At 34.9% G+C, this 26,453-nt stretch overlaps 1 protein-coding gene across 1 annotated transcript in view; it reads right to left on the reverse strand.

Moving 5' to 3' along the window:
- Positions 1 to 26,453, reverse strand: part of TRHDE (thyrotropin releasing hormone degrading enzyme) — a 374,398-nt gene that overhangs the window by 136,120 nt on the left and 211,825 nt on the right. Inside the window, exon 6 of the mRNA XM_046013805.1 lies at positions 15,112 to 15,249. Coding sequence (XP_045869761.1) covers positions 15,112 to 15,249 — 138 coding nt within the window. The remainder of the gene's footprint in view (positions 1 to 15,111; positions 15,250 to 26,453) is intronic.

Raw genomic sequence — 26,453 nt, forward strand, 5'->3', positions numbered from 1 at the left:
TACTCTGGATAGTTTCTTCAGTTCTATCTTCCTGTTTACAATTCTCTCTTCAGCTCCTTCTAATCTGTAATAAATCATCTACTCCATGTACTGTATTTTTAAATGTAATTATTACATTTTAATTTCTAGGAATCCTCATTGGTTGTAGGTAAAATCTGCTTGCATTTTGCTTTTATTTCCAAGTCTCTTTTTATTCTCTCAAATTTATTAACATGCCATTTTATATTCTGTGTCTCATATACCCAATATTTTCATTATTTGCATGAATGATTCTGCTCTCAATTATTTTAGCTATCTCAGATTCACAGGACTTTGGTTCCTTGCATGATTAGTGATTTTTGACTGTGAGATGCTCTTTTTCCTTGGGATTTATTTGTGGAAATCTTTTGAGATGTGATACAAAAGCACGTATTTCTATAAAGAATTTGTTTTAGCTTCGTCTAGCATCTGGGGACCCCTCTAGTGCAGGAACAAACATTTTAAATTAAAATCCTGTCTTAAGTATACCAACGTCATTTTCATTTGAGCTGCAATGCCATGCAAGTGTTACTTGTGGTCACAAATTTTCAAGGAAAAATTTGGAACATACAATTTCTCTGCAGTCCCCCAAGGAAAGAGATAGGTTTATTTCTAGTTCACCTGTGTGCTAAGGGTACAGATCTTTAAGGTCCTGGCTTTGTGGGAGGCCTCCCATTAAACTTCTCACCTTAGGCTTTGTCTTCTTTTCCTATCTTTGTGAAACCCTGAAAAGTATGCTCAAATTCTCCCAGTTGGAAAAATGCCCTCAAGACAAAAGCCAGATTCAGTATTTTTTTAATCTTTCTGTTTTTTTTAAAGGTAAGAATATGTTGTATGAAATCACGGTCAAGCCTTCTAATACTGACATAAAGACAACTCAAAAAAGCTGTAAGACATCCTATTTTTTAAAAAGCAGAAAAATCAAAAACTTGATTCAGTGCTACCAGGAAATATGCAATAGCATGAATGATAAAGGATATAGAAAACATGTAGTCTCTGGATAATTTTCTCAGTAGGTCATCGAATGGCCCTTAGCCTCCACTGAAAGAATCCATGAAAACATCTGTGAAAGTGTGCCCAAAGAACTATTTTCATTATTTCAAAGGAAATAGCATATTTACCTTCAGTAAGCTGACATGGGCCAAACAGAAAGAGTTTTTGTTTATTTGTTTGACTAGAATTGTATCAGTCCAGCATAGTGACACAATTTGGCCTGTTTGAAACAAAAGCTCTGATTGAGACTTAAATAAAAGTTTTTGATGAATATAGAGGCACATTGTTTAATACTTAGAAGGTACTTTTTTTAGTAATAAGATTAGAGAATCTCTGGGTTCACATGTAAAAGGAACAGTAATGAAAGGGTCCTTAAGGGTGATTTAGGTAACTGGGGAATAACTCTTTTCAATTTTGCATGCAACACTGGTAACTATTTAGCATTCTTAAAGATTTTTATATTATCTAAAAAAAAAAAAGATTTTTATATTATCTAAACATACCATGTATGGTTGATTAAAAATGGAGGGTGGCTCTGTTGAGGAAAAAGGTGTGAATCCAGCAGATGCTAAAACACAGCCCATTCAGGATTGTTCTTCATGAAAATTCAATTCAGTTCAACCTCTTTCAACCTATTCCATTGTTGTAAGTACACAAACAAAAATTACATTGTGAATGTTTTTATTCTCTATTTTCTCCAAACATTCTTTTTTGTGAAAAGGAAATTTTATTCCTGTTCTCCTTTTCCCTCTTCTGTACTTCTCATTTGTCAAAATGTCAACCTTTAATTCTAGTTGACTTGCTTGTTTATCCTTTAAATCTTAATTTATTCCCAACTTTATTGTCCCTTTTCTAACCAACATAGAAGCCTGTTGTTATTCCAGAAAACCTATTCAAAACATTGCAATCCCCAGTGTGTTAAGGGACTATGCATGGGCTGATTCCCAATTCTTTTTGATTTTTATCTTCAATTGCTATTTTTCCCTGAATATCTTGTATGAAACATTTTAAGATTCACAGGTCTACTGACTGAATTGATCTTACTCTATTAAGAGAAGCCCATTTCTTTCTGAGATGCACTATAGTATAGCTGCCTCCTCACCTAATGGAATTAAAATCACATACAGTAACATGGTGAGCAATTTATAGGAATGGAATTCTCATTGTATATTCCCATTTACACAATCAAAATGGTACTTTTTGTTGTTAATTTTGGCCATTGATGAAGTCTGGTATGAGTGAACCATTGCAAAAGTCATTAGAATTAGTCTTTTGCATAAACAAAACACTCAGAACAAGTGTAGTTGTGAAAGTATTTCAGAAAGCTGCAGAAGCACAATCTTCCTATAGCCAAGTTCTACAAGCTAGGAGTTACACAGCTCTGACCCTTAAGCTTCTTACATTGTGTGATCACCCCTCTGGCTTTCACAAAAAAAGCAAAAAAAAAAAAAAAAAAAAAAAAAGTCAAAACCAACACTGTACCTTCTGAAGCATTTCAGCAAAGTCAAAAACACTGAAAGTTTGTGCAGCAGAGGAATTCAAAAGTAATATACTGAACCATTAGTTAGTATCAAAACAATGAGACACAGAAGGGCAGGAGAGTATGAGAATCCTTCCAGTGGGATTAATCCATTCCTTACATGATGGAGGAAACTTTGCCTTAATTCCACAAATATGTGTAACTTTCAATTTCAATTTCACCAAGTAACTCTAAATCATAGATTTAGAGCTAATGGAGAAGATGTACAAGTGACTCAAAAGAAAAAAGCAAGCTGTTTTAAGAATTGAGAAAGAAAAAAAGAGAAAGGAACAATCAACCAGATGGTAATGAGTCAGTCAAACACATGTGCAAAAGAAAACATGTCTCCATCAGCAAATTGCACAAATTAATAATTTACCAGGAAGTGCTAAAGGCATTTATCAGAAAAATGTCAATAAAGTCATCTCCTCCCACCATGTACATTTTCTTTGCAAGGGCAAAAGGCATTTCCTTTACATGCTATTCTTAAAATCACCTCTGGCCTAGAAAAATGGTAATTCAAAGCCTAGGACAAAGATAACCTTCATGGTAATAAAGGGAAGGAATTTCTAAAGTATGTTCTATCATGGACATTCTTTCCATAATTATTTACAGATACCAATAAATGATTCAGAGATGTATGGGAATTATCTCTAAGTTTCCCCATTTTACCCAAGACACAAGTAGTTTGCAGCCTTTACATTTACACTTCTACAATTATATTCAAGAAATTGAGTGATACACACATAAAGATTGGCATGCAAAATAAATTTCTAGTAGATTATAAATTTTATATTATATTATTTGATTATGATATACTATGAAGTCAAAGCCCAGGAGTAATTCTTTTAGTGCCTTTCTTCAATTATTTTGCTAATTTGGGAGCAAGTTCTTAATTTTATTTTTAAATAATATCAGAGAATGAAGATTTTCTAACCCTTGGTATTTCACACTGAAATGTTTCATTCCCTTTTCTGTCAAGAAATTCTTTCTTAGATGGAGCTGAAATTTCGTCCTGTAATTTAAGGCTATTTATCTTACTCCGACCTTGATGTTGACAGAGAAGTAGTGAGCAGCCTTCCTATAATGACCATTCATATATTAGAGCCAATTATTAAGTCACCTCCTTGCCCTCTCTCCTCTAGGCTGGACATATGTAAGTTCTTTAGCTTTTTTCTGATAGAATTTATCTCCAGCTGTTTCTAAATCAATCTCTCTCTCTCTCTCTCTCACCCTTCGTCCCTCTCTCTGCCTCTCTCCTCTGCTTAATGTTTCTCAATCTCCTAAACTGTTCATATTTTCTTTTTGAGATGATCATAACCAGTGATTATTACTTCCAGATTGCATAACCCTTCTTTTTATGTGTATAGCAGTCCATTATTTATTTTAAAAATACTGTACTTTTTCATTCAGGGACAATCCCTTCCTTTAGTATATATATAACCCAAACCATACTTCCTACTAAAACAATGACATAATAGGCAATTACTTAAAGAAAGTATCCTGGTAAAGTGGAAGGAACGTGAGTTAGAAACAAGATGTAAATCCCAGGTCTGACTCCTAAGATCCTGTGAATGCTGTTAAACTCCCTGGGCCTCTGTTTACTCTTATGAAAAGTGAAGATTATTATACCCACCTCACAGGAGTGGGAAAGTAAAGGAGACATTGGGGAGGAGATAATTAAATGGATGCCCAGTGGCAAAGCAGACCCTCAAAGAGCAACTATTATTCCTACTAGTAGTATATTGCCATTATGAACCTGACCCAAACACTGTTGTCCAACTGTTTGGACAGAAGTGACCATAAGTGCTATAGTTCATCTATATATAATATACCAGATGCATAGCAAAGCCATATATATATATATATACACACACACACACATATATTGTATATGTATATTGTATGTATATGTATATGTATATGACATATGTATATGTATATACATGTATATTGTATAGTATATTGCACACTATACAATAAAGTATGCACAAATGTGTTAAAGAAGCCAAAATAGTCATTAGTTGTATTCGTTTGATGCTGTGTGTGTAGCAGACTGTGAGTAAGAATCAAAGCTGTGAAGAAGGATCTGTTTAGAAGAGCGAGAGGTGGAAAGACTTGTCAAACAGGAGGCTAATGTGCCTGAGGCAGGAGAATGCAGAGACAGCAGGAGAAGAGCTGAGCTCACAGGAAAGGGGTCCCACGAGGTGTAGGGCTCAGGGGTCAGGCCACATGTGACAGAACCCATTAGGAACCAGAATGATTGGACAACACAATCTTCCTTCCCCCTCCGGAATTCATGTGGAATATATCTGAAACTCATTAATCCTATTTCAAGTGCCAACTCTTTTTCCTAATTCCTATAAACAGATGGGCTCTTTCCCTCTGAAACATCATAATGTTTTGTTTATACCACTTTCCTTACATTTATTTTAATTCAACTCAAGAAATACTTAGTGAGTGCCTACTATACGCAGCTAGTATAATGAGTACTGGAAAACAATGAAAAACACAGAGAGACCCCCTCCCTTTATGAAGCTCACATTCAATGGTGGAAAGCAGGAAGCCAGATAATATAGTAAGCACAATATTGAGAAAATTGTGTAACATGTTAGAAGGTGATCGCTAAACAGCCCCAAACAGTAAGTGGATCAGAATAGGAGAAATGAGTGAAGAAAAAGAAGAGGGTGTCAGCTGACATGTTAAAATGGGCGGCCTCTTTGAGAAGGTGAAATTTCTGTAAAGTCTTGAAGGAGAACAGGGTTAGAACCATGATAACATCTGGAGGAATATCAATCTCTACCTTGGGAACAGCCAGTTCAAACACCCTAGTGTGGGAGGGAGTTTAGTTGGATTTCAAGGAAAGCAAAAGAGTTGGGGGAACAGGAGGACCATGAGTGAAAAAATAGTAATAAGAGATGAAGTCAGGGGGGTGAGAAAGTATAAATACTGGAAATATTCTGACAGCAGAGACAGTAAGGTTTCCTGACATATCAGATCAGAAAGAGAGAAATGAAGATGGCCAGAACTTGAAATTGGTCATCCACTGAGATGGTTCATACCATAACCTCCCTTAAAATATATTTATTTGTGAAAAGTGTTATAGATCTGAATTCAAATTGTTGGCTTATTCACTTGCTAGATGTCCGACCCTGTAGAAATCACTTCATTTCTTAAGTTTCAGTTTTCTCATCAGTAAAATGGGTTAGAAATGCCTACATTCCAAGTATTCTATTAGAGATCAATGGGATAATACCTGCAAAGCATTTCACAAAATGCCTTGTAAATAGTAAGTGCTCATTAAGTGAGCAATATGTGTTACTGTTAGTCTTAGTATAATTTCTGTTTTTTGTTGTTTTTTTTTTGTTTTTTGTTTTTTTAAAGATTTTCTTATTTCTTTATGTAACAGAGAGATCACAAGTAGGCAGAGAGGCAGGCAGAGAGAGAGTGGGGGAAGCAGGCTCCCTGCTGTGCAGAGAGCCCGATGTGGGGCTCGATCCCAGGACCCTGAGATCATGACCTGAGCTGAAGGCAGAGGCTTAACCCACTGAGCCACTCAGGTGCCCCTAATTTCTGTTTTTATTTCATATGTTTTATGTCTATGACTGGGTTATATTCTTGAAGGAAGTGAGCATCTTATGTTTTTGTTTTCTGCAGAAATGACCTGCTCTGCTTGTAGAGTTGGTATGTGCTTTTTCTGTGTTCTGATCGCGGCCCTGCTGACACGATACAGTGGATGGAAAACATGTTATCAGAAAGGATAACAGATGCAAATAACTGGCCTTTTCATATTTATTTCTAAAGATGAAGGAAATTGTACACATTTTCCTCGTTAGCCACACAGGATTTTCATAAAATATATCAGCCTTGATACAAGAATTGTTCAAAAGTGTTCTTGCTTTTAAAAGATCCTAAGTTTGCTGAAGTCATTCGGCAATCTCTTTCTCTCTCCCAAGCTTGTAGCAATTCTCTTCAATTTGGCATCATATGTAAATTTAATGAGCATTCGCTCACTTTCATCATCCAGGTCATTGGGTCATTGATTGTTATTTCCCTTTGTGCTTTTAGAGCAAAGAGACTATCTCAATCCATCTTTTCCAGTCATTTTATCTATGGACAGTATTTCCTGTTTCCACTGTACTTTAGGAAAAACATCTACATTTTCAATTAATATTAAAATGGAAAATTGTTATTTCACTGGAATGTAATTTTTTTAATAGACTATCTCTCGCATTTTTCTCTTCCCATTCTAAAAATACATATGCAATTTTAGGAGTTTATCTTTCTTTAAATCCTGGCTTTGAGACTATCTGTACTGAACATCACTCAGAATTTATTCAAAACCGCTCAGTTCTTAAATTCAAATCTACAAAAATTAGTATTTGGTCTATTGGTTCCTAACATTTATTTCTGTATAATATTCTCTACCCCATAATACATTTCTATTCAAAAAAGTTATTTAAAGTGTAATGAAATTACTATGCAGGAGGAATAACAAAAAAAAAAAAACAGAAATGGGAATAATTTGAATAATTATTAAAGGAATAATTACAAGACATGAGAAGCCAACAAAGCACCGATGCAATGAGAGGTTGATTGTTGGCAGAGGTTAATGTTGTTTAGTAACAGGGATCTTCACGGAATAGAGCACAGAAAAGGAGTAGCAAAAAGTTTTTATTAAGCACCACATACTACAATACAAAAAATAATAAGTTTTATATACTACAACTCCAGTCATTACAACCTTTTCTGAAATGTCTAGATCTATCATATTATTTTAACTTTTCACACCTCTAGGAATATTCCTTCTAGAATACAATTTTAATTATGTTACTCCACTGCTTGAAACTCTTTGTTGGCTCTTCTCAGCCTGCTGGATAAAGATCAAACTTCTTAGTATTGCACAAGAGGTCCTCCAGTTCTTACCGGCTTATCTCCTCAGCCTGTCTGTTGCCCCAAACACTTGCTGTTCTATAACCATGTTGAATTTGATGTTCCTCTCAATCAAGGAGCAACTTCCTTTTCTAAACCCCCTCGATAGAATGGTCCTCCATTGTCTTTTTATCACTCTGCTCCTCCTTTCCCTGGCAGCTATACATTGTACATATTTTTATCATAACACCTAAAATTCTCAGGTTGACATCCATTACTTTTTCTAGCTATCTTTTTTTTTCCTTTTTTTTTTTTTTTGGAAACCCTCCTTCAGGTGATCCTAAGGGCTATTAATTATGTGATTTATCTCTTATGCCAGAGGATGAGCTCATGACCCATGCTAGCTAGTCAGAATATCTGTAGGAATTGTTCATCCTTTGGACACAGGGATTGGCCAGTAGTGATCATAGCCCTTTGTGGAAACAGTTTTAGATTCTGTTGTGATAAAGGAAGTTTGCACCTTCTCTGAGCTCATTAGGATCACAAAGTTGAAGATTCTACCAGCCTAATTTCTTTGGGGTCACCTAAGAATAATCTAGATAGAGATAAAGAGCTAAGAACCTGATAAAAGATAGATTTCTGATGATGTTGTTAAGAGATCTGGAGTCAACCATTACTAAAACTCCTACTACTCAGATTCATCAATTATTCAGTCAACAAATTCCTTTTTATTGCTTAAGATGGTTTGAGTTAGGTGCCCACATTTAAAGTGGATATATTGCTACTAATACTCAGTTACTGCACTGACTTATTTACATGCTGTCTCTCCTTTGTGCCTTATTGTTATATCCTAGTACTTAGCACACAGTCTCTGGAATAGGAGCAGAAGCTTATCAGATTATTCTGAATGAATGCTCCAGCCACACTGGTTGATAAAATATGGTAGTGCTTAAGAACAATGGTTCTGGAAATTAAGTTCCTGGGAAACATATTATTGTTAGACCCAATGTCCTCATCTTTAAAATGAGAATCATTTAAATTACCATACAATAAAGGGATTATGAGAATTCAATGAGTTAATAAATGTAAATTTTGGCACAGTGCCTGGCACCAAGAGGCATGCAACAAATATTAACTGTTGATCCTATTTATACCTGTACAATTATCTATACTAACTGTCATACATCCAGAATGACATGGTTTACCCATGCTATCTACAAAGTTAAACTGGTTATTGCATATTATCTACAAACTAACTTATCTGATAGGAAGAGCCTGAGAGAAACCAAACAGAGACCTAGACTAAGGGACAAGGTGTACATCAAGGCCTGATACAGAGGTTCTCAAAATAAAGCCCCTGATATTTCAGCCAAATTGCTCTAATCTTTATTTTTCCAAATTTACATTTGAAGATTATTTTTCAGATAGTCCAACAGTACCTGAGCCACTATTTTTCACTAAATTTTTAGATGTTTGATTCAGTATGATGTGAGTGAATCCAAACAATGAGGGCTCGTCAAGAAAGCATGATGAATAAGTAGACAGAAAATCAGTAAGGATATAAAATACTCAAACTACTCTATCAACCATTTTGACCTACTTGGGATTCATAAAATATTCCAGCCAACAACAGTGGAATACACATTCTTTTGAAGAGCATATGGTACATTTACTAGCAGACATCAAATTCTGGGCCATAAAACAAACCTCAACTCTAAGAAAATTCAAGTCATACAGAATATGTTTAACTGACCACAGCAGAATTAAATAAGAGATAAATAACAGAAAAAAAAATTCTGGAAAATCTTCAAATATTCATAAACTACATAACACAAGTTAAGTAACCCATGGGGCAACTAATAAATCAAATAGGGAATTTAGAAACTATCCTAAAGTGAATGAAAAGGAAACCTCAAAGTATCAAAATCTGAGGCATACTTTAGGCAATACACTTAAGAGAAACTTTATGGAATAAACATCTGAACTAGAAGAAATGTCTCCAAATAATGACCTGAATTTACACCTAAAGAAACCATAAAAAAGAGTAAGTTAAATCCAAAGTAAAAAAGAAGAAAATAGTAACGATCAGAGAGGAAATCTATGACATAGAAAGTAAGAGTAAGGGTGCTTGGGTGGCTCAGTTGGTGAATCGACTGCCTTTGGCTCAGGTCGTGATCCTGGAGTCCTGGGGTCAAGTTCCACATCAGGCTCCCTGCTCAGCAGGGAGTCGGCTTCTCCTTTTGACCTCGCTCCTCTCATTCTTTCTCTCTCTCCCCCTCTCAAATAAAGAAATAAAATATTTTTTAAAAAAAGAAAGGAAGAATAAAAATTAATTAAATCAAAGGCCAGAGTTCAGAAAATAAATTGTATAAACTTCTAGCTACATAAGGACAAGACAAAAATTAACAATATCTGGAGTTAAAGAGGTAACATTATTAGAGATTCTGTGGTTATTAAACCGATAAGAGAATATCACGTACAACTTGATGCCAATAAATGAAACTTCTTAGATGAAATGAGCCAAATCCTAGAAAAGATACAAACTACAAAATTTACTCAAGAAGCTTAAATAACCTGAATAACCTGCTAATATTTTCAAAATTAAGTTACTAGTTAAAAGTCTTCCCATGAAGGAATTCCAGGCTATATTGGTTAAATTGCTATACAGGTAAATACTACCACATATTTAACAACAACAACAAAAAGTACATAAATTGTACATAAATTCTTCCAGAAAACTGAAAAAAAAAAAAAAAAGTAATAGTTTCTGTAGGCTAGCATTATAGTGATAACAAAACCAGAAAAAGATGTTATAAGAAAACAAAACTACAGACTGATATCCCTCATGAACATAGATGCAAAATTTCTAAATTATGAAATAATTCACTATTATAAAAATAAAGGTCAGGCCACGAATTAGGGAAAATATTATTTGCATATCATATATCTGATAAAGAATCTGTATTCAGAGTATATGAAGAATCTTCAAAAATCATGATAAGGAGCTGCCTGGGTGGCTCTGTGTGTCAAGCGTCCAACTCTTGATTTTGGCTTAGGTCATGATATCAGTGTCTTGAGATTGAGCCCCACAGTGGGCTCCACACTCAGCGCAGAGTCTGCTTGTCCCTCTTCCTCTGCTTCTCCCCCTGCTCACACTCTCTCTCAAATAAATAAATAAAACCTTTTTTAAAAGAAGCTCAGTAATAAAACAATCAAATTAAAAAAACAAGAAAAACAAAAACAAAAAACCATGGGCAAAGGACTGGAACTGACTCTTCCATAATGTAGATACATGAGGGAAAATATGCAAGTAAAAAACTGGTCAATATCATTAGTTTTACAGAAATGTAACATAAAACTACATAGATACCATTACAATATCTAAAATTAGGGGTGCCTGGGTGGCTCAGTCATTTAAGCATCTGCCTTCAGCTCAGGTCATGGGGTCGCAATATTGAGCACCATGCTGGGCTCTCTGTTCAGCAAGGAGTCTGTTTCTCTTTCCCCTCAACCCCCTGGCTCATGCTCTCTTTTTTTCTCTCTCTCTCAAATAAATAAAATGTGTTTATTTGTAATTTATATATTATATATTATATCATATCAATATTATATATTTTAAAATATCTAAAATTAAGAGAACTGATTATAACATGTTTATGCTAGTGAAGATGTGGAGAAAGTAGAACTTTGATACAGGTTCAGCAGGAATATACCATGGTACAATGGTACAACTACAGTGGAAAACAGATCATCAGTCTTAAAACATTGAACTTACCTATCATATCATCTGGACATTCCACTTTCAGGTATTTACCCAAGAGAAATAAAGGCAAATATACATACAAAGAGCTGCATACAAATGTTCATAGCAGCTTTATTTGTAACAGATAAAAACTAGAAACAACCCAAATATCTAGGAGAATGCAGAAATTGTATTATATCCATATATTCTATAACATGAATGTATCTCAGAATCATTATGTTGAGTGAAAGAGAGCAGACAAAAATGAGTACATGTGTATGATTTCATTTATATAAAACTCTAGAAAATGCATTTAATTGATAGTGATAAAGTTGATCAATGGAGGAAAGAGTAAAAATGGGAAAGTGATTACAAAGAGGCATGAGAAAACATTGGATAGATACGCTCATTAACTGGATCATGGTGATGTTTTCACTGTGTATACGTTTGTCAGACTATATCAAACTGTACCTTTTAAACATGAACAATTTACTGTATTTTAATTATATCTCAGTATAGCTGTTAAAATTTCTTTCTTGTAAAGTCTTCTTTGAAAAATCCGGTAGATCTATCATTACTTGAAAACACAAAGGAAGGACATTATTTTAGTGGGACTTAAAGCATACAGTGGTACTTAAAGATACATAGATATGAAGACAAGCCCATAGCTAACATCATACAAAGTGGTGAAAGTTAAAAAACTTTCCTCTAAGATCAGGAATGACAAGGATGCCCACTCTCATCATTTCTATTCAACACAGTACTGGAAATCCTAACCATACCAACCAGGCAAGAACAAGAAATAAAATATCCAAGTCAAAAAGGAAGAAGTAAAATTATCTCCTTGTGTAGATGATCTAGAAAACCCTAAAGACTCTACCAAAAGTGCAACTAATACATTAATTCAGTAAAATTACAAGATACAAATTCAATATACAGAAATCAATCGTGTTGCTATACACTAACAATGAACTATCTAAAAGAGAAATTTCAAAATCAATCCCATTTACAATAGCATCAAAGGCAAATAATACTTAGGGATACATTTAACCAAGGAGATGAAAGACTTCTACCCTGAGACCATAAGACATTTATGAAAGAGACTGATGAAGACACAAATAAATGCAAAGATATCTTATGATCTTGGATTGAAAGAATTAATACTGTGAAAATCTCTATACCAACCAAAGCAATCTAAAGATTCGATACAATCCCTATCAAAATTCCAATGGCTTTTTTCAGATATCTATATTTCTATATATCGAGAGTATATATCAAGAGAGAGAGGGAGAGAGAGATCTCCATATCCTAAAGACCTCAAATAGCAAAACAACCCTGAGAAAAAAAGAACAAAGCTAGAGGTATCTCCCTTCCTTATACAAAATACCTTACCAAGCGGTAGTGATCAAAACAGTATGGTACTGGCAAGACAAAAACAAAACAAAAACAAAAACTGGTTACAAAGAAAGAGTAGAGCAGAAAGAACAGAGAGTCCAGATATAAATCCAAGCATTTGTGGTCAACTAATTTGGGACAAGAGCAGTAAGAACACACAATGAGATGTCTCTTCAACAAATGGTCTTGAGAAAACTGGATATCCCTATGCCAAAGAATGAAACTGAACCCTTATCTTACACCATTCACAAAAATTAACTAAAAATAGAACAAATATTTCAATGTAAGACCTGAGACCATAAAACTCCTAAAGGAAAACATAAGGGAAAAGATCCTTGACTTTAGTCTTGGCAATGAATTCCTAGATAAGACAACAAAAGCACAGGCAACAAAAGCAAAATAAACAAATGGGACTACATCAAACTAAAAGCTTTGGCACAGTAAAGAAAGAACCAATAAATTGAAAAGGCAACCTACATAATGGGAGAAAATATTCACAAAATATATATTGCATAAGGGAGCAATACATACAAAATGTATAAAGAACTCACACAAATCAATAGCCAAAAAAGCCCCACAAATAATCTAATTAAAAATGGACAAAGGAAAAAAAATGGGCAAAGGATGTGACAAGACTTTTTTTTCCAAAGAAGACAGAAAATTGATAAAATGACCCAAGTAAAAATGTGCTCAGCATCACTAATCATCAGGGAAATGCATACCAAACCCACAATGAGACATTACTACATAATTGTTAGAATGGCTACTAACAAAAACACAAGAGATGGGGGTACCTTGCTGGCTCAGTCAGTAGAGCATGCAAGTGACTCTTGATCTTACAATTGTGTGTTCAAGCTCCATGCTTGAATTGCACTACTGGGTATTTATCCAAAGGATACAAACATAGTAATTTGAAGGGGCACCCCCCCACAATGTTGATAGCAGCACTATCGATAATAGCCAAAATATGGAATAGAGCCCAGATGTCTATCGAATGATGAATGGATAAAGAAGATGTGATCTATAAATCAATGGAGTATTACTCAGCCATCAAAAAGTATGAAATCTTGCCATTTGCAATCACATGGATGGAACCAGAGGATATTATGCTAAATGAAATAAATCAGTCAGAGAAAGATAAATACCATATGATTTTACTCATATGTGGAATTTAAGAAACAAAACAGATGAACATATGGAAAGGGAAGGAAAAATAAGATGAAAATAGAGAAGGAGGCAAACCATAAGAGACACCGAAAACAAACTGAGGATTGCTGGAGGGGAGGTGGTTGGGGAAGAGGTAATTGGTGATGGGCATTAAGGAGGGCATTTGATGTAATAAGCACTGAGGGTTATATGCAACTAATGAATCATTAAATTCTACCCCCAAAACTAATAAAAGTATGTACTAACTACACCAAATTCAAACAAAGAATTTTAAAAATATATAGTAAAAAAACCTCATATATAAAAAATACATATTTTAAATTTTGATATTTTACATAAATATAGTAACATATATTTTAAATATGATTCTATACTTCCACTTATTTTTCCAAAACATCAGAAACCCTTTTATAGCCAATGCAAAGATCCATTACTTGAAAAGATAATTTCTAACACAATTTGTATCTTTACATATTATAACATATAATATTAACTCATAGTCGTTGAGATCGTCATTTCATGAGTACAAAACCAAAATATAAATTAGTGTACTTTATTTCACCTCTAGTTGTAAATAAGAATATATCAGGAAAAATGTTAGCAACAGTTTTTAAAAACTTAAAACATTAACTTAATCAATTAAAAACTTAAATCAATAAAGTACATGGAAATCCCAGTAAATGCAATTCGATCTACGCTGAAGTTGAATGAGACTTTAACACTATTTTCACAATTCCCAAGTAGCTGTAACTATTAAACAAAGAGATATACATATTTATGTTAAATGAGAACAACTAAGGGATAGAGACAGGAAAAATCTTAATCCAAGTAACAATGGGAAAAAGTTCAGAGTGTGTCTTATTTCTGTGTCTAGTCACTGGTCCAAAATCTTTGTCAGTCAAAGTCTCGTCTTTAAAATTTGACTTATCGTGATTATTATCCAAGAAAGATGTTTAATCTCCTAAATGTCCCTTAAATAAATATTTATAAAATACATATGTCACTGCCTACACCCATTTGTACCAGCCAAGCAAAACAAGTTAAGTATTTAAGGGGCATTGATGACAAATAATCTGTCACTGTTTAGGTCAGCTCTCTTATTAATAATAAAAACTGACAATGACACAACACCATTTGTATAGCAATTTCATATCAAGGCTCCAAACATTTATTCATTAATACTTCCAACATTTCTATGCATTATTTGGCAAACATTCATCTCTATCTTGCTGATTTATAAAGCAAAGCCCTAACTCATAAAATGACATTACCTTGTGACTCTATATTTTCCAACTCAGTCCATTCCTATCAGCCAGGATGGAGAGAATATATCTGGCATGAAATAGTTGGGCTGCCCCGGGATAGTGAAATATCCAATTGGCACTTGGGTCTTATCTATTCCCACCTTTTTATAGGCGATCCAGTCAAACACCCTGTCAATGTCTGTGGCCCGCAGCACTTCCTGTGATACTGGGTGGGAACTGGCCAAGCCGTCAAGCAGCATCACTTCATGCAGAACATCCGTCAGAAACCTCTGTTTTTCCTGCAATACAGTAGACGGGGCAATATCATAGGTGATTCGTGGTTATGACAGAATGTGTGTGACAACATGGACAGAATGTGTGTTACTTCATTGACGATGCTCATCAGTGGTGAGACTGAACTCCCAAGGAGAGCCCAGTAAATAAAATGCCTCTAAGTTACTCTGAAATGAAGGTGGTTGATTTGAGTGCAACACGAAACAAAATCAATGGGCTACAATGGGCCTTAAATAGATTTAAAAACAGTGGATGGTGCTTTAACAGCGGTTAGAGCAAATTCAGAGAGCACGTAGGTGAAACAGACTAAGCTTGTTTGTGTGTTCTACAGGATCCAGCCCACAGTTCCAGCCCCAAACAACCTTTTTCGTTAAGTTCAACATAGGAATAAGAACTAAATTTCCAGGTTCCAGTGCCATTTTGCTATTTATACCATTTACGGGTAGTACCATTTCAACAGCTCATTCTCTCTCTTCGCTAATCCATGTACTTTTCCTCTGTCCTCCCCCCACCTCATTTTCTCTCTAGTACACACACACACACCATTTATCTTCTTGAAGAGCCTCAAGAGACCCCAACAAATAGCAAAAGGCAAATTGACATAAAACTGTAATATCTGTGGATATATATATGACTTCAGGATAACGAACATAAAGTAGAGCTCAACAGGTATTAATGACCCATTATCATAAAGTTGTGAAAACAAAGGAAATCATCAGACGTCTATTCTGTTTGATGTTTAGACCTTTGTATTTGCTCTGATAAAAGCTGATTTGTTAGGTTAGAAATAAACTGTAAAGAAAAAGCACTTCTCTGTCGTTTTAAGAAGCCCGCTTTAAAGAAACAGCTAGGGTTTTGTTAACAAAAATGCTAGCAGCTCTTAGTCCTCTGGCCTCCCACCTTCATTGAGGGAGGAGGGAGAGAAAAAAGAAGTTGCAAGAGATAAGGAGGGCTAAATAGCCCCTAGGTAGTTCAGACTGGAGGAGTATCATTACCGAGATTAAAGACTGCAACTCTTAAATTGCTATAACTAATTTTGAGCTCACTCCTGGAGCCTTCTAGTTCTGAGCCAGCAGATAAACAGCGTGTTATTTCTGAGTGAGTTGTAATTTCAAGCTGGGAGTACACCAATCCTGGAGTTTTAAAAAAATGGAAATGGAGAATATGCTAAAAAAGGAATAGTTAACTAGACATTATATATGTGTGTTCTTTAAATCTGGCTTTAAAGAGGCATTTTTCTTCATCACCATTTGTTCGATGATTTAGTATGTTTAATCAATAATTTAATTAGTTCTCCAGCCAACTGTATACTATCATGTTTATTTCTAATAGCATATTTTTATACTCTGTGGACTACACATCTAATTTCTTCAGTCCTTTTTTGGTCTGAGAGTTTCACACCAATGGTCCCACTGAACTGGGATTGAACCGGTCCCAGAAGTCTGCTTCAGACCCTAAGAGCCCATGATGAGAATTTCAAACTTACAACAAATTGACAAATATGACATAAACTAATACTGTATTTCTTCTCAAATTAAGTTCCAAATTCAAGACAAATTAAGGAGAGTGAGATTGGACCCTGGGATTTTAATTTTAATAGGGTCACCTGGGTGGCTCAGTGGGTTAAAGCCTCTGCCTTCAGCTGAGGTCATGATCTCAGGGTCTTGGGATGGAGCCCCGCATTGGGCTACCTGCTCAGTGGGGAGCCTGCTTTCCCCCCTCTCTCTGCCTGCCTCTCTGCCTACTTGTGATCTCTGTCTGTCAAATAAATAAATAAATAAAATCTTCTAAAAAAATAAAATTTTAAGAATAAAAAGACAGATGGCTTAGATTGAGAGAATAAGAGAAAATCATGTATTTCCAAAATAAACGTGTTAATGTTACTCTTAAGCAGGTATGCAATCTTGTTACTCATTCAGTTTAAAATGCACATTAAAACTATTTGATATTGAATTTAATGGGTAGGAACTTGGAATATATCATCATGATTCAGCTTGACCAATGAACACTTTTATTTATACAAAATACAAATTAAAGATGTGGTTTTCATTCCAAAGAAAAAATAATATTCAATTCTTTAAATAGTGACTGCCCACTCCATTATGTAACAAAAATCTGATCGAAACCACAGTGCAAACTGAACTTAAAATGCTGTTTTATTCGAATCTTAATTTTTAATATTTAGCACCAATAAATATATATTGATCAATATGAAAATTTGGTGCATGTATCTTGGTTTGCTAACAATGTGATTTTTAAATGCTATAAAGTGAATGGCAAGTAATTACAAAAGTGAAACTTAAGGTAAATTTCTTAAAATGAAATTCTCTTGTTTAAGAATATATAAGTTATACACAATATGTTGCTTCATGCTTCCTAAGGAAAACAAAAACAAACCTTTGCCTCATCAGTAGAATTTCAAGAAACTGCTTAAATTTAGTAATGTTGAGTCATTAGCAAAAGATTCATTTTCTACATTGTTGGAGAGAATGACATTGTTTAATTGAGAAAAAAAAAAAAGGCATTAAAAGAGAAGAGGGAAAAAAGAAGAAAGAAAAGCCTGGCAGAAGAACACTCACAAAATTCAAAAGAGAGAACACTTTAAATTAAGGAAGAAAAAAAGAAAATTCTAGCCAGAGGCAAACCCAATTTAACAAAACTACAAAGAGTTTCCAGGAGGGAAGCTGCTATTTTTTTTTATAAAAACCTGTGTCACTATAAAATTAAAAAAAAAAAAAAAAAAGATCTTAGCTTGTCCATCACCTGCTGGGGCCCTCCCCAACCTTCCTCCACAACTACAATAATAGTAACAGCAACAATTACAAAGTATTGATTAATTGCCTACAGTGAACCTGAGACTGAGAAAGTTTCAAAATAAAGTTCAAGAAATCCTGGCTCTAATGTGATGTAAGCGATCAAACAAAATAGTTGGATACAGTGAACAAAATAATGGTTTTCTTTTACACACTAGAAATGCCAACGGAAATCTGAAGGGGGGAAAAATCTGTAAAATAGAATTATTTATGCAAAGATTCTGCAAATTCTATTATGCAAATAGAATTTGTTCTGATGCTTGAAGGAACTTGAAAGTGTGTGTGTGTGTGTGTGTGTGTAATATATTTATGGTGCATATCTAAGAGTTTTATTCTAGCTCATATTTTAAGGTCACCATGATAAGCTATTCTACAACTTTCAAAAAGCAGCACAATAAGGTAAATGTGGAACTTTAAAATTTGTTTAAATAAGTTTAATGTTAATAGTAAGAATCAATCCTGCCACTCTAACATAGACCCTTCTTGGAGCTATTGCATCTGCGTCTACATTTAAACTGTTCAAATAATACCGAATATATCATTTTGTATTGAACTCTTTTTAAAAATACATTATATTTGAATATTTTTGGAGAATAGTGTAAAGACTTTTTAGCCAGGTAAAGAAAGTATGAATAAATTCAGGTTGAGAATAACACATGGAAAAAAAGAAAGGCTTCCTTATTTTTTTTCATTCGTTCATTTAACCAATATGCATTAAATTCCTCCTCTGTGCCAGATACTGTGCTGTGTCTGGGGAGGAAATATATGACAGAGACTTAGATCCTAACCTTAAAGAACTCAAAAGCGTAAGAAAAAGACCGATAAACAGCTAACTGTATTATAATATGATGGATATTATAAAACACAAAGGATGAAATGATTAATTAGTTTCAAAAAGGCTTCACAGGGGAAGTGACATTAAAGCGGGTTGTTGAAGGATGAAGGGTTACTTAGATGAATGGGGGAAGCAGCTTTTTTAAAAAGGACAACTCCAGGCAGAGAAAACATGAAAAAAAAACTCCTCTGTGTGAGTCCTCAGTTACCAGGTGGAAGAGTCTGGTCCTAATAAATAGGCAGTAGCAGGCATAATGACATAATAAAAGTAATGTCGTAGGAAAATTAACTTATCTGTGGTATACAGGGAGGCTTGATGTATGCAGAGATGGGAGGCAGAAAGTGGCTGTTGTGCTCAGAGGGGAGGCAGTGATGATGTATTAGAACAAGGCGCTGGTGAGGGACCCCTGTACCTGAGAGATATTTTGAATGAAAAATCCACCAACACAGATACCTCGATGCCCTGGTCCTCTTAGTGGATGATGGAGAGAAAGTATTAAGAGATGACTTGATGGAATTTTTTTAAAGAGTTGGGGGGAAGCTCCCGAAAGAAATGGGAGTCGTGGGAAAAATTTGCTTTGGAGGGCAAACTGAAGAAGATCACTTCTAGACCTGTTGCTGGAGGGTCACGGTAAACATCTACAAAGCAACATGATACAGGCACCCAAAAGGAAAGGCCAGCCTCCAAGGAACATGCACTAAACAACTTCTTGCAGTAAATTGGAGTCCGTTTAAAAACATAAATAAAATCTCAGAATCGAGTCTTTTTATTATTTCTTACAGTATTAACATTTCCTAGACTGGAGTTTAGTAATACATGTAAAGGGAGTTATTAAGAATTCTTACCGCAGCGTTAGATACACTTAATAAATTACCTTCCTCAACACTTCAAAATGGCTTCTGCCTGGACATGTCAGACTCTAATCTAGCCACAGGCTTGGGGGTGCGGGGATGCGCACAGGGAAACAGGAGATACTACTGAAAAGGTGGGGTGTGTGTCACCAAGTTTCTACAAGAAGTTTGAGCAGTTTTAGTGAAGAACAATACAAGGCAGTCACTTTGACTCCATCACCAGCAAAGAAAGAAAAAAAACAGAGACTAATCTGAATCAAGATCAAAGAGAGTCAGATACATCAAACCAGACAAAGATGACAGCCAAGCCTCAGCCAGTTCAAGTTGCGGAGAGGTGCTCATAGGCATGAAAAGAGCAGAAAAAAACAATTCTCAGGGCAGCAGCGGGTTACATCAGAGCAGCCACAAGGACCCAATTTTCTAGGAGGATGGATGTGAACACAAATGGCTCTTTGGTATTCCTGGGAGAAAAGGCAGGTACGCGCCTGCGAAGTTGATGAAAGTGCCCTACACGCCAAGGAAAGTATCTGCCATTCATGAGCTGGGTGACCTTGAGCAAGTTACTCAGTATTTTTAGACTTCACCTTCATTTGTAAACATAGGTGGTTGTGAAGATTAAATAAGAGAATTTGTTCAACAAATATTTATTGAGCACCTGCTATATCCCAGATGGTATGCCTGGTTCTGGAGATAAAAAAGATACAAAGACATGGACTCGACCTTCAAAGATTTTATAGTAGTAAAAGGAGAGACAACGATGAAAACAAATATTACAAAACCACCTGCTGTATGTAAAAGTGGGAGTAGGTTCAGGAGACAGTGTGCCTCCACACAGAAGGCTGAGATTTGTTCTGCCTGGGGGATGGCAGGAACTGCCTCTGAACAGACGGTCAGTGTTGAATCTTTAAGGACGATTTGAGTTTTCTAGACAGATACAGAGGAAAGGGGCATTTGGAATAGACAGGGGTATCTTGGAAAAGTCATGAGGTTTAATGGCTTGTTTGGGAGACTACCAAGTTTTGCGTGCCAGACGGCCGGGAGTAAAATGGGGTAAATGATGATCACAGAGAGATAGACAAGAACAGAATCATCAAGGATCCTCCAAGGCAAGTGAGGAAGCTAGAATTAAGAAGTGACACTACCAGACTTACATTTAGAGAGATTATGAATAAATAGTGGAAAGTGGGCTAGGGTGAGGAGCAACCAGAAACAAATAGAGGACAAAATTGCATAATCATGTGCAAAGACTACACAGTATGGACATTATCTTTGTGCTCACAAGACACTGTAACAATTATTTCCCTAAAATGTAGTTCAACTTTGTGATGATCACTGGTGATCAGTAAGATATTTATTTTGGAATTCTAAGATGTATGAATTAAATGCAGATTTAGACATAAATACAGAAAAAGACGTATATAGATATGTATGTAGATACATATACAGATAGCCAAATAGACACAAGTATTTCCTTTTTCAGTATTTTCATTTGTTTAAAGCAGTGTCTTTTTGAAATATGTAATGTTCACAATGTCTTGTTGGATATAGATAAAGGTACTTTTCTATCCATGGAATCAAATCAGTAAGAATATCTGACATTAAATATTTGAACAATGCAGTCTTATTCTATACATATTTACAGGTTGCTTTGTATATGTGACATCCTTTAGAAGCTGGGGAAACACACAGGTAGGACCTAAGCAACTCCCATTATGATAAGGCAGACAGGTAAGAAGCATGCAAATCATTAGTGCCATCTGATGGGTGAAGTATTAGTAGCATAAATAAAGTACTATGGGAATAGAGAATAGAGGGAAGGTTAAGGGTAGAAATGCTTTCAGCGTCGATGACCGAGTCCATTCCATCTCAATTCATCTGTCAATACAAAGAAATAAGATATAATATGTTATGTTTTACCCCTCTGAAATCTATTCTTTTTTTTTTTAAGATTTTATTTATTTATTTGACAGAAAGAGATCACAAGTAGGCAGAGAGGCAGGCAGAGAGTGATAGAGAGAGAGAGAGAGGAGGAAGCAGGCTCCCTGCTCAGCAGAGAGCCTGATGTGGGACTTGATCCCAGGACCCTGAGATCATGACCTGAGCTGAAGGCAGAGGCCTAACACACTGATCGACCCAGGCACCCTGAAATCTATTCTACCATAAGATAAAGATCTTTAAGATTTCACAGCTTCAACAAAACGCCACATAAAGCATTACTAATCTGAGCCCCTTTCTACGCAAGACTAGAACAAGTGATAGAGTTTTGTTGGCATAGTCCTGGTTTTTCAGTCTTGTTCTCTGCGACTTATTCAAACCATGGCAAAGGTTAAAGCAGAGGAATACAATCAAGAATTCAAGAAAGAGAAGCAAATATATGGAGGAAAAATATTAATCAGGTTTTATTTATGTTGATATGGTATCTCTGTAACTTTGCAATTACTATCTTTGTAAACAAATAACACCATGCCATACTTGTAAAAATTAGAAATTATTTGGATTCCGAGTTTCCTAAAATATTAGAAGAATTTTACTCTGCAGTCTTATATTGTCGTCCTACTTTTACAAAGTTATAAAATGTCCAAAAGTATTTCAAATTTTATTCAGTTGAAAGTTAGCTAAATGTACTTGTGAAATAGTATGTCATTATTTAGCTGATTAGTTAACATTTTATAGACAACTAAATCATATGGATGGATGAAATAAAACTAAAGAGCTAGTGAAAATAAATGGTGCTTCCCTATAGCAATGTATCTTAAAAATTAGCATTTTAAAATCTCATGTTTAAAATACACATGCCCAAGATGTTAATAATCATTTTCATGGGCAGTTTGTTAAAGCACTCCATCTATATTAAAATCAAACTTGTGTAAACACACATATATAGTAGCCATTGAAGAATAATTTTTAAAATATCACCATTAACGCCTACAATGAAACAAGCACTGTACTGAAAATTTTACTACTATATTTGTTTGCATAACCTTTAGCAGAAAATGATACATAAACACAATAATCCAGGCAAATCTCTAGTGATATCCCATTATTCTGGGATTTCACACAAGCTTTACAGTAAGTAACTAAAATGAGTTCTGTATGTTCTTATTTCTTTTAACTATCAACCACATCTCAACCCCTGCCAAGCTACAATTTCTAAGATGCCTTATTCAATGCATAAACTAAAAAAGCAATTATATTTCTATAAGCCTATCTCAGATGACTTTGTAAGCCTCTCATAACCCCAAGTAACCCCCCTGTACAGGTTTCTATGAATGGCTATATTCTCAAACATGACTAACACAGAGAAAGTGGGTTAAATTGTCTCTCCCATGACTATATCCTTTAGCTGCCTTGTTTTGTTTGTAACACACAAGTTGAATATGTCACGTCTCATATTATCTAAAATATAGCACAGCTAAGGGAAAATACTAAGATGGAACACAAAAAGTACTTCATTATATACAACTAAATTATGAACCTTCTGCAGACTTACTCAAGAACCTGAAAGGTATAGCAGTATTGTATTCATAGGGCAGAAGTTATCATCAGTTAGTCACTCATGTTTTCATTAATTATGATAATGCTGGGTCTTATGGAACAATTATGAATGTGCTTCAAATAATGCCAATCACAGTAATAATTATGAACAGGTTGTCTAATTACATAGCTCATTCTGATTCTAGCAGCCCAAAAAATCACTGTGAATAATAACCATATGCCATATGCTTTCATATAACCCTCTTAAAATGTTCATTATCATTTAGCTTCCCTTTACTTTTTAGGGTTTCTTGACACCTTTCCCTCAGTTTTCCTTCAAACACTTACCCAATGCAGCTGCATATATTTGAAATCTCAATCTCCTTTTTAAGTCAATGAATGAGTCCCTAATATAGGTACAGAAACTGTTATTATCTTTCATAAGTGATCTATTGACCTTCATTTCATAATTTTTTGTTAACTTTTGACTGGAATTTTATTATTGAACACCTCATAGATGCTATACTTTAGGTTAAATTCTGAGAAATGAGGGTAAAAGAAAGTCTCTAACCTGGTGAAGCATATTGTTTAGTAAGGGAGATTTACTTCCTGTCCTTTGCTGGTTAACAGGAACTAATTCCTGCTCTTCCACATTCACTTCAGGATCCTTTCCAGAGGATTTTAAGCTTCTGACAGAAAATAGCTTCTTCATCTTTTTCAATAATCCTATCTCAACTCTGGCAGTGAGAATCTTTTTCTCTATTTCAATGCTTAATTTTTTTGACAGGCTGATAAGGCATTTCAATGAAATCAAATTTGCCCATCTTCTTTGATAACCACACACTTGTTCCTCACATCCATCACAAGGACTCACTAATATTTTGCAGACACATTAGTCATAAGCTAATGAAGGCACTACAATATTTAATTGATAAAATGTAATTCAGAATATTTTAAAATGCATTCTGACTAACCATCTTAAACAAAATCAATTTCTGTTTAAATTCTTAAAGAAACTTTCTTATACCATTCAGTCTGGAAGAATTCCAAGGATAAGCTAATCAACTCCCTGAAGTTATTAACATAGATACCAAGTGGCTAATTCATTTTATTTTATTTTAATTCATGAAATCAAAAATAATTCAAATGACCTTAATCTGTAATAAAATTCTTAGTAACTTGATGAATGAAATTTATTAGAACATTTTTTGCACTTTAATATCAATATTTAGTGCTATACCTGGCCAATTCATCAAATAACCTAGACTAATAAAACTTTACATTTGTTGGGGCTCCCAGGAGGCTCAGTAAGTTAAGCATCCAACTCTTGGTTTCAGCTCAGGTCATGATCTGAGGGTGATGAGACTGAGTCTCACATCAGGCTCCACGTTCAGCACAGTGTGCTTGAGATTCTCTCTCCCTCTCTCTCTGCCCCTCCTCCTGCTCTCTCTATAAAATAAATAAATAAAGTCTTAAAAAAAAAAAACTTTACATTTGTTGCCAGATTACAGAAGCCTGTATTTTCAGTGAAAATAAAAAGTACTATTTTTTTTTCAAATTTGAAAATTTAAACCCATAACAACTGCAAAACATACACGGTGCTTATGGCCCAGAAAGTTAACCACTCAGAAGGAAGTTCCATATTTATTCCCAGCTCTCAAAGGAAACTACTAGAATATTTATGCATTGATTGTAATATTAATAGAGAAAATTTTGAACATTCAGAATGCAAAATCCGGACTAGCAATTCATTTATAAAGTGCAAAAATATTAGCATTCTAGAATCATTCAGAAATAGAATAGGTGTACTTAAAAGTATCTTGTGAAGGCACTTTCTTTTCTTACTAATTTTTATGGCATTATTATTAATAATGAGTGATACTATTGTGATCCTCATTTTATAGGAAGTTCACTGACTTGCTCAAGTTTGCCTAAGAACTGGGGATTGAACCTGGCCAGTTGGGATCTAGAGTCCATGCTCTTAACCACTACACCATGTCTACCAGAATTAGGAGAAATAATAGAGCAAAGGTTTGTATGCACTCCATTGGAAACCATTCTCGAACTCAACTAAGACCCAATGGACATCAAACACTGCTTCTGGTATAATCAGAGAGATTAGTTATGGGCATGACCCAGACCCACTGCTAGCTCAGCTAACAGGGCCAACCTAGTGCTGAGATGCTACGAAAATCAAGAGTCTGTTTAATACACTCAGTAAGGATTGAGGTGAACTTAGATGGAAATTCTGTTCTTAAGTCTAGTTACAGTCAGGAAAATCAAATTTATCATTTTTGCTTGATTGCAGCAAACGTTAATCTGGACTAGAAAGTTGTTTAGCCACTTTCTTCAGCCATTGAGGCCAATGCTGAGATTGTGCGGCTAATTTCCCCAAAAGCTATGATGCAGATGTGAAGCAAATCACTCACTGCAAACGTACTAGCACACAGGTGTGCCTGTGTCTACTCACAGGTTTCTGTGTAGCTGGATTTGTTTTTGTTTTGTTCTGTTTTGTTTCTGATTCTACACAAAAGTTTATTTTTTTTCCTTCTTAAGAGCTTTTATGTTAATTCCAGTTAACATACAGTTGTTATTTTAGCTTCAGGGGTACAACATAGTAATCAAACACTTCCAAACATCACGTTGTGCTCATCACACAGGCACACTCTCTAATTCCCCTCACCTGTTTCACCCAACCCCCCCTTACTCACCGCCCCTCTGGTAATTACTCATCTTTAATATGTGATTCAGAATATTCTCCACTGGAAGATAATTTTTGGACCTTAAATGTAATACCATTACATTTAAGTACATAAGAGTAACAATAATATCGGTGACAATGATCATAAAAACATTTTTTTTGATTCTTGAAACTATCCTATGATAAAAAAACAGCATAAATATTTCATACACATTTTGAAGATGAAGAAACAAGATCACACAACTAGGAAATGTTGAGGGTCAAAAATTTAATCCTTGGAATAGGTAGAAAAAAGGAATTGAACCTCATTCTAGGAAACTGTAAAGTAACATTACTCTGATGAAAATAATTAAACTGCTAAAAGAGATCTGTGAGGATTTGATTTTCACACTTATCAGTGTGTTCCCCATCTCTGGCAGAGAAACTAGTGAAAAAAATCGGTATCCAATAAATGTTTGTTAAATAGTGAAAAATGAGTCAATATAGATTGATCTCTGGAAATATTTTGTCAATTAAAGGTCCAAAAATGCCAACA

Source organism: Meles meles, chromosome 7 (assembly GCF_922984935.1).
Source record: "Meles meles chromosome 7, mMelMel3.1 paternal haplotype, whole genome shotgun sequence".
NCBI lineage: Eukaryota > Metazoa > Chordata > Mammalia > Carnivora > Mustelidae > Meles > Meles meles.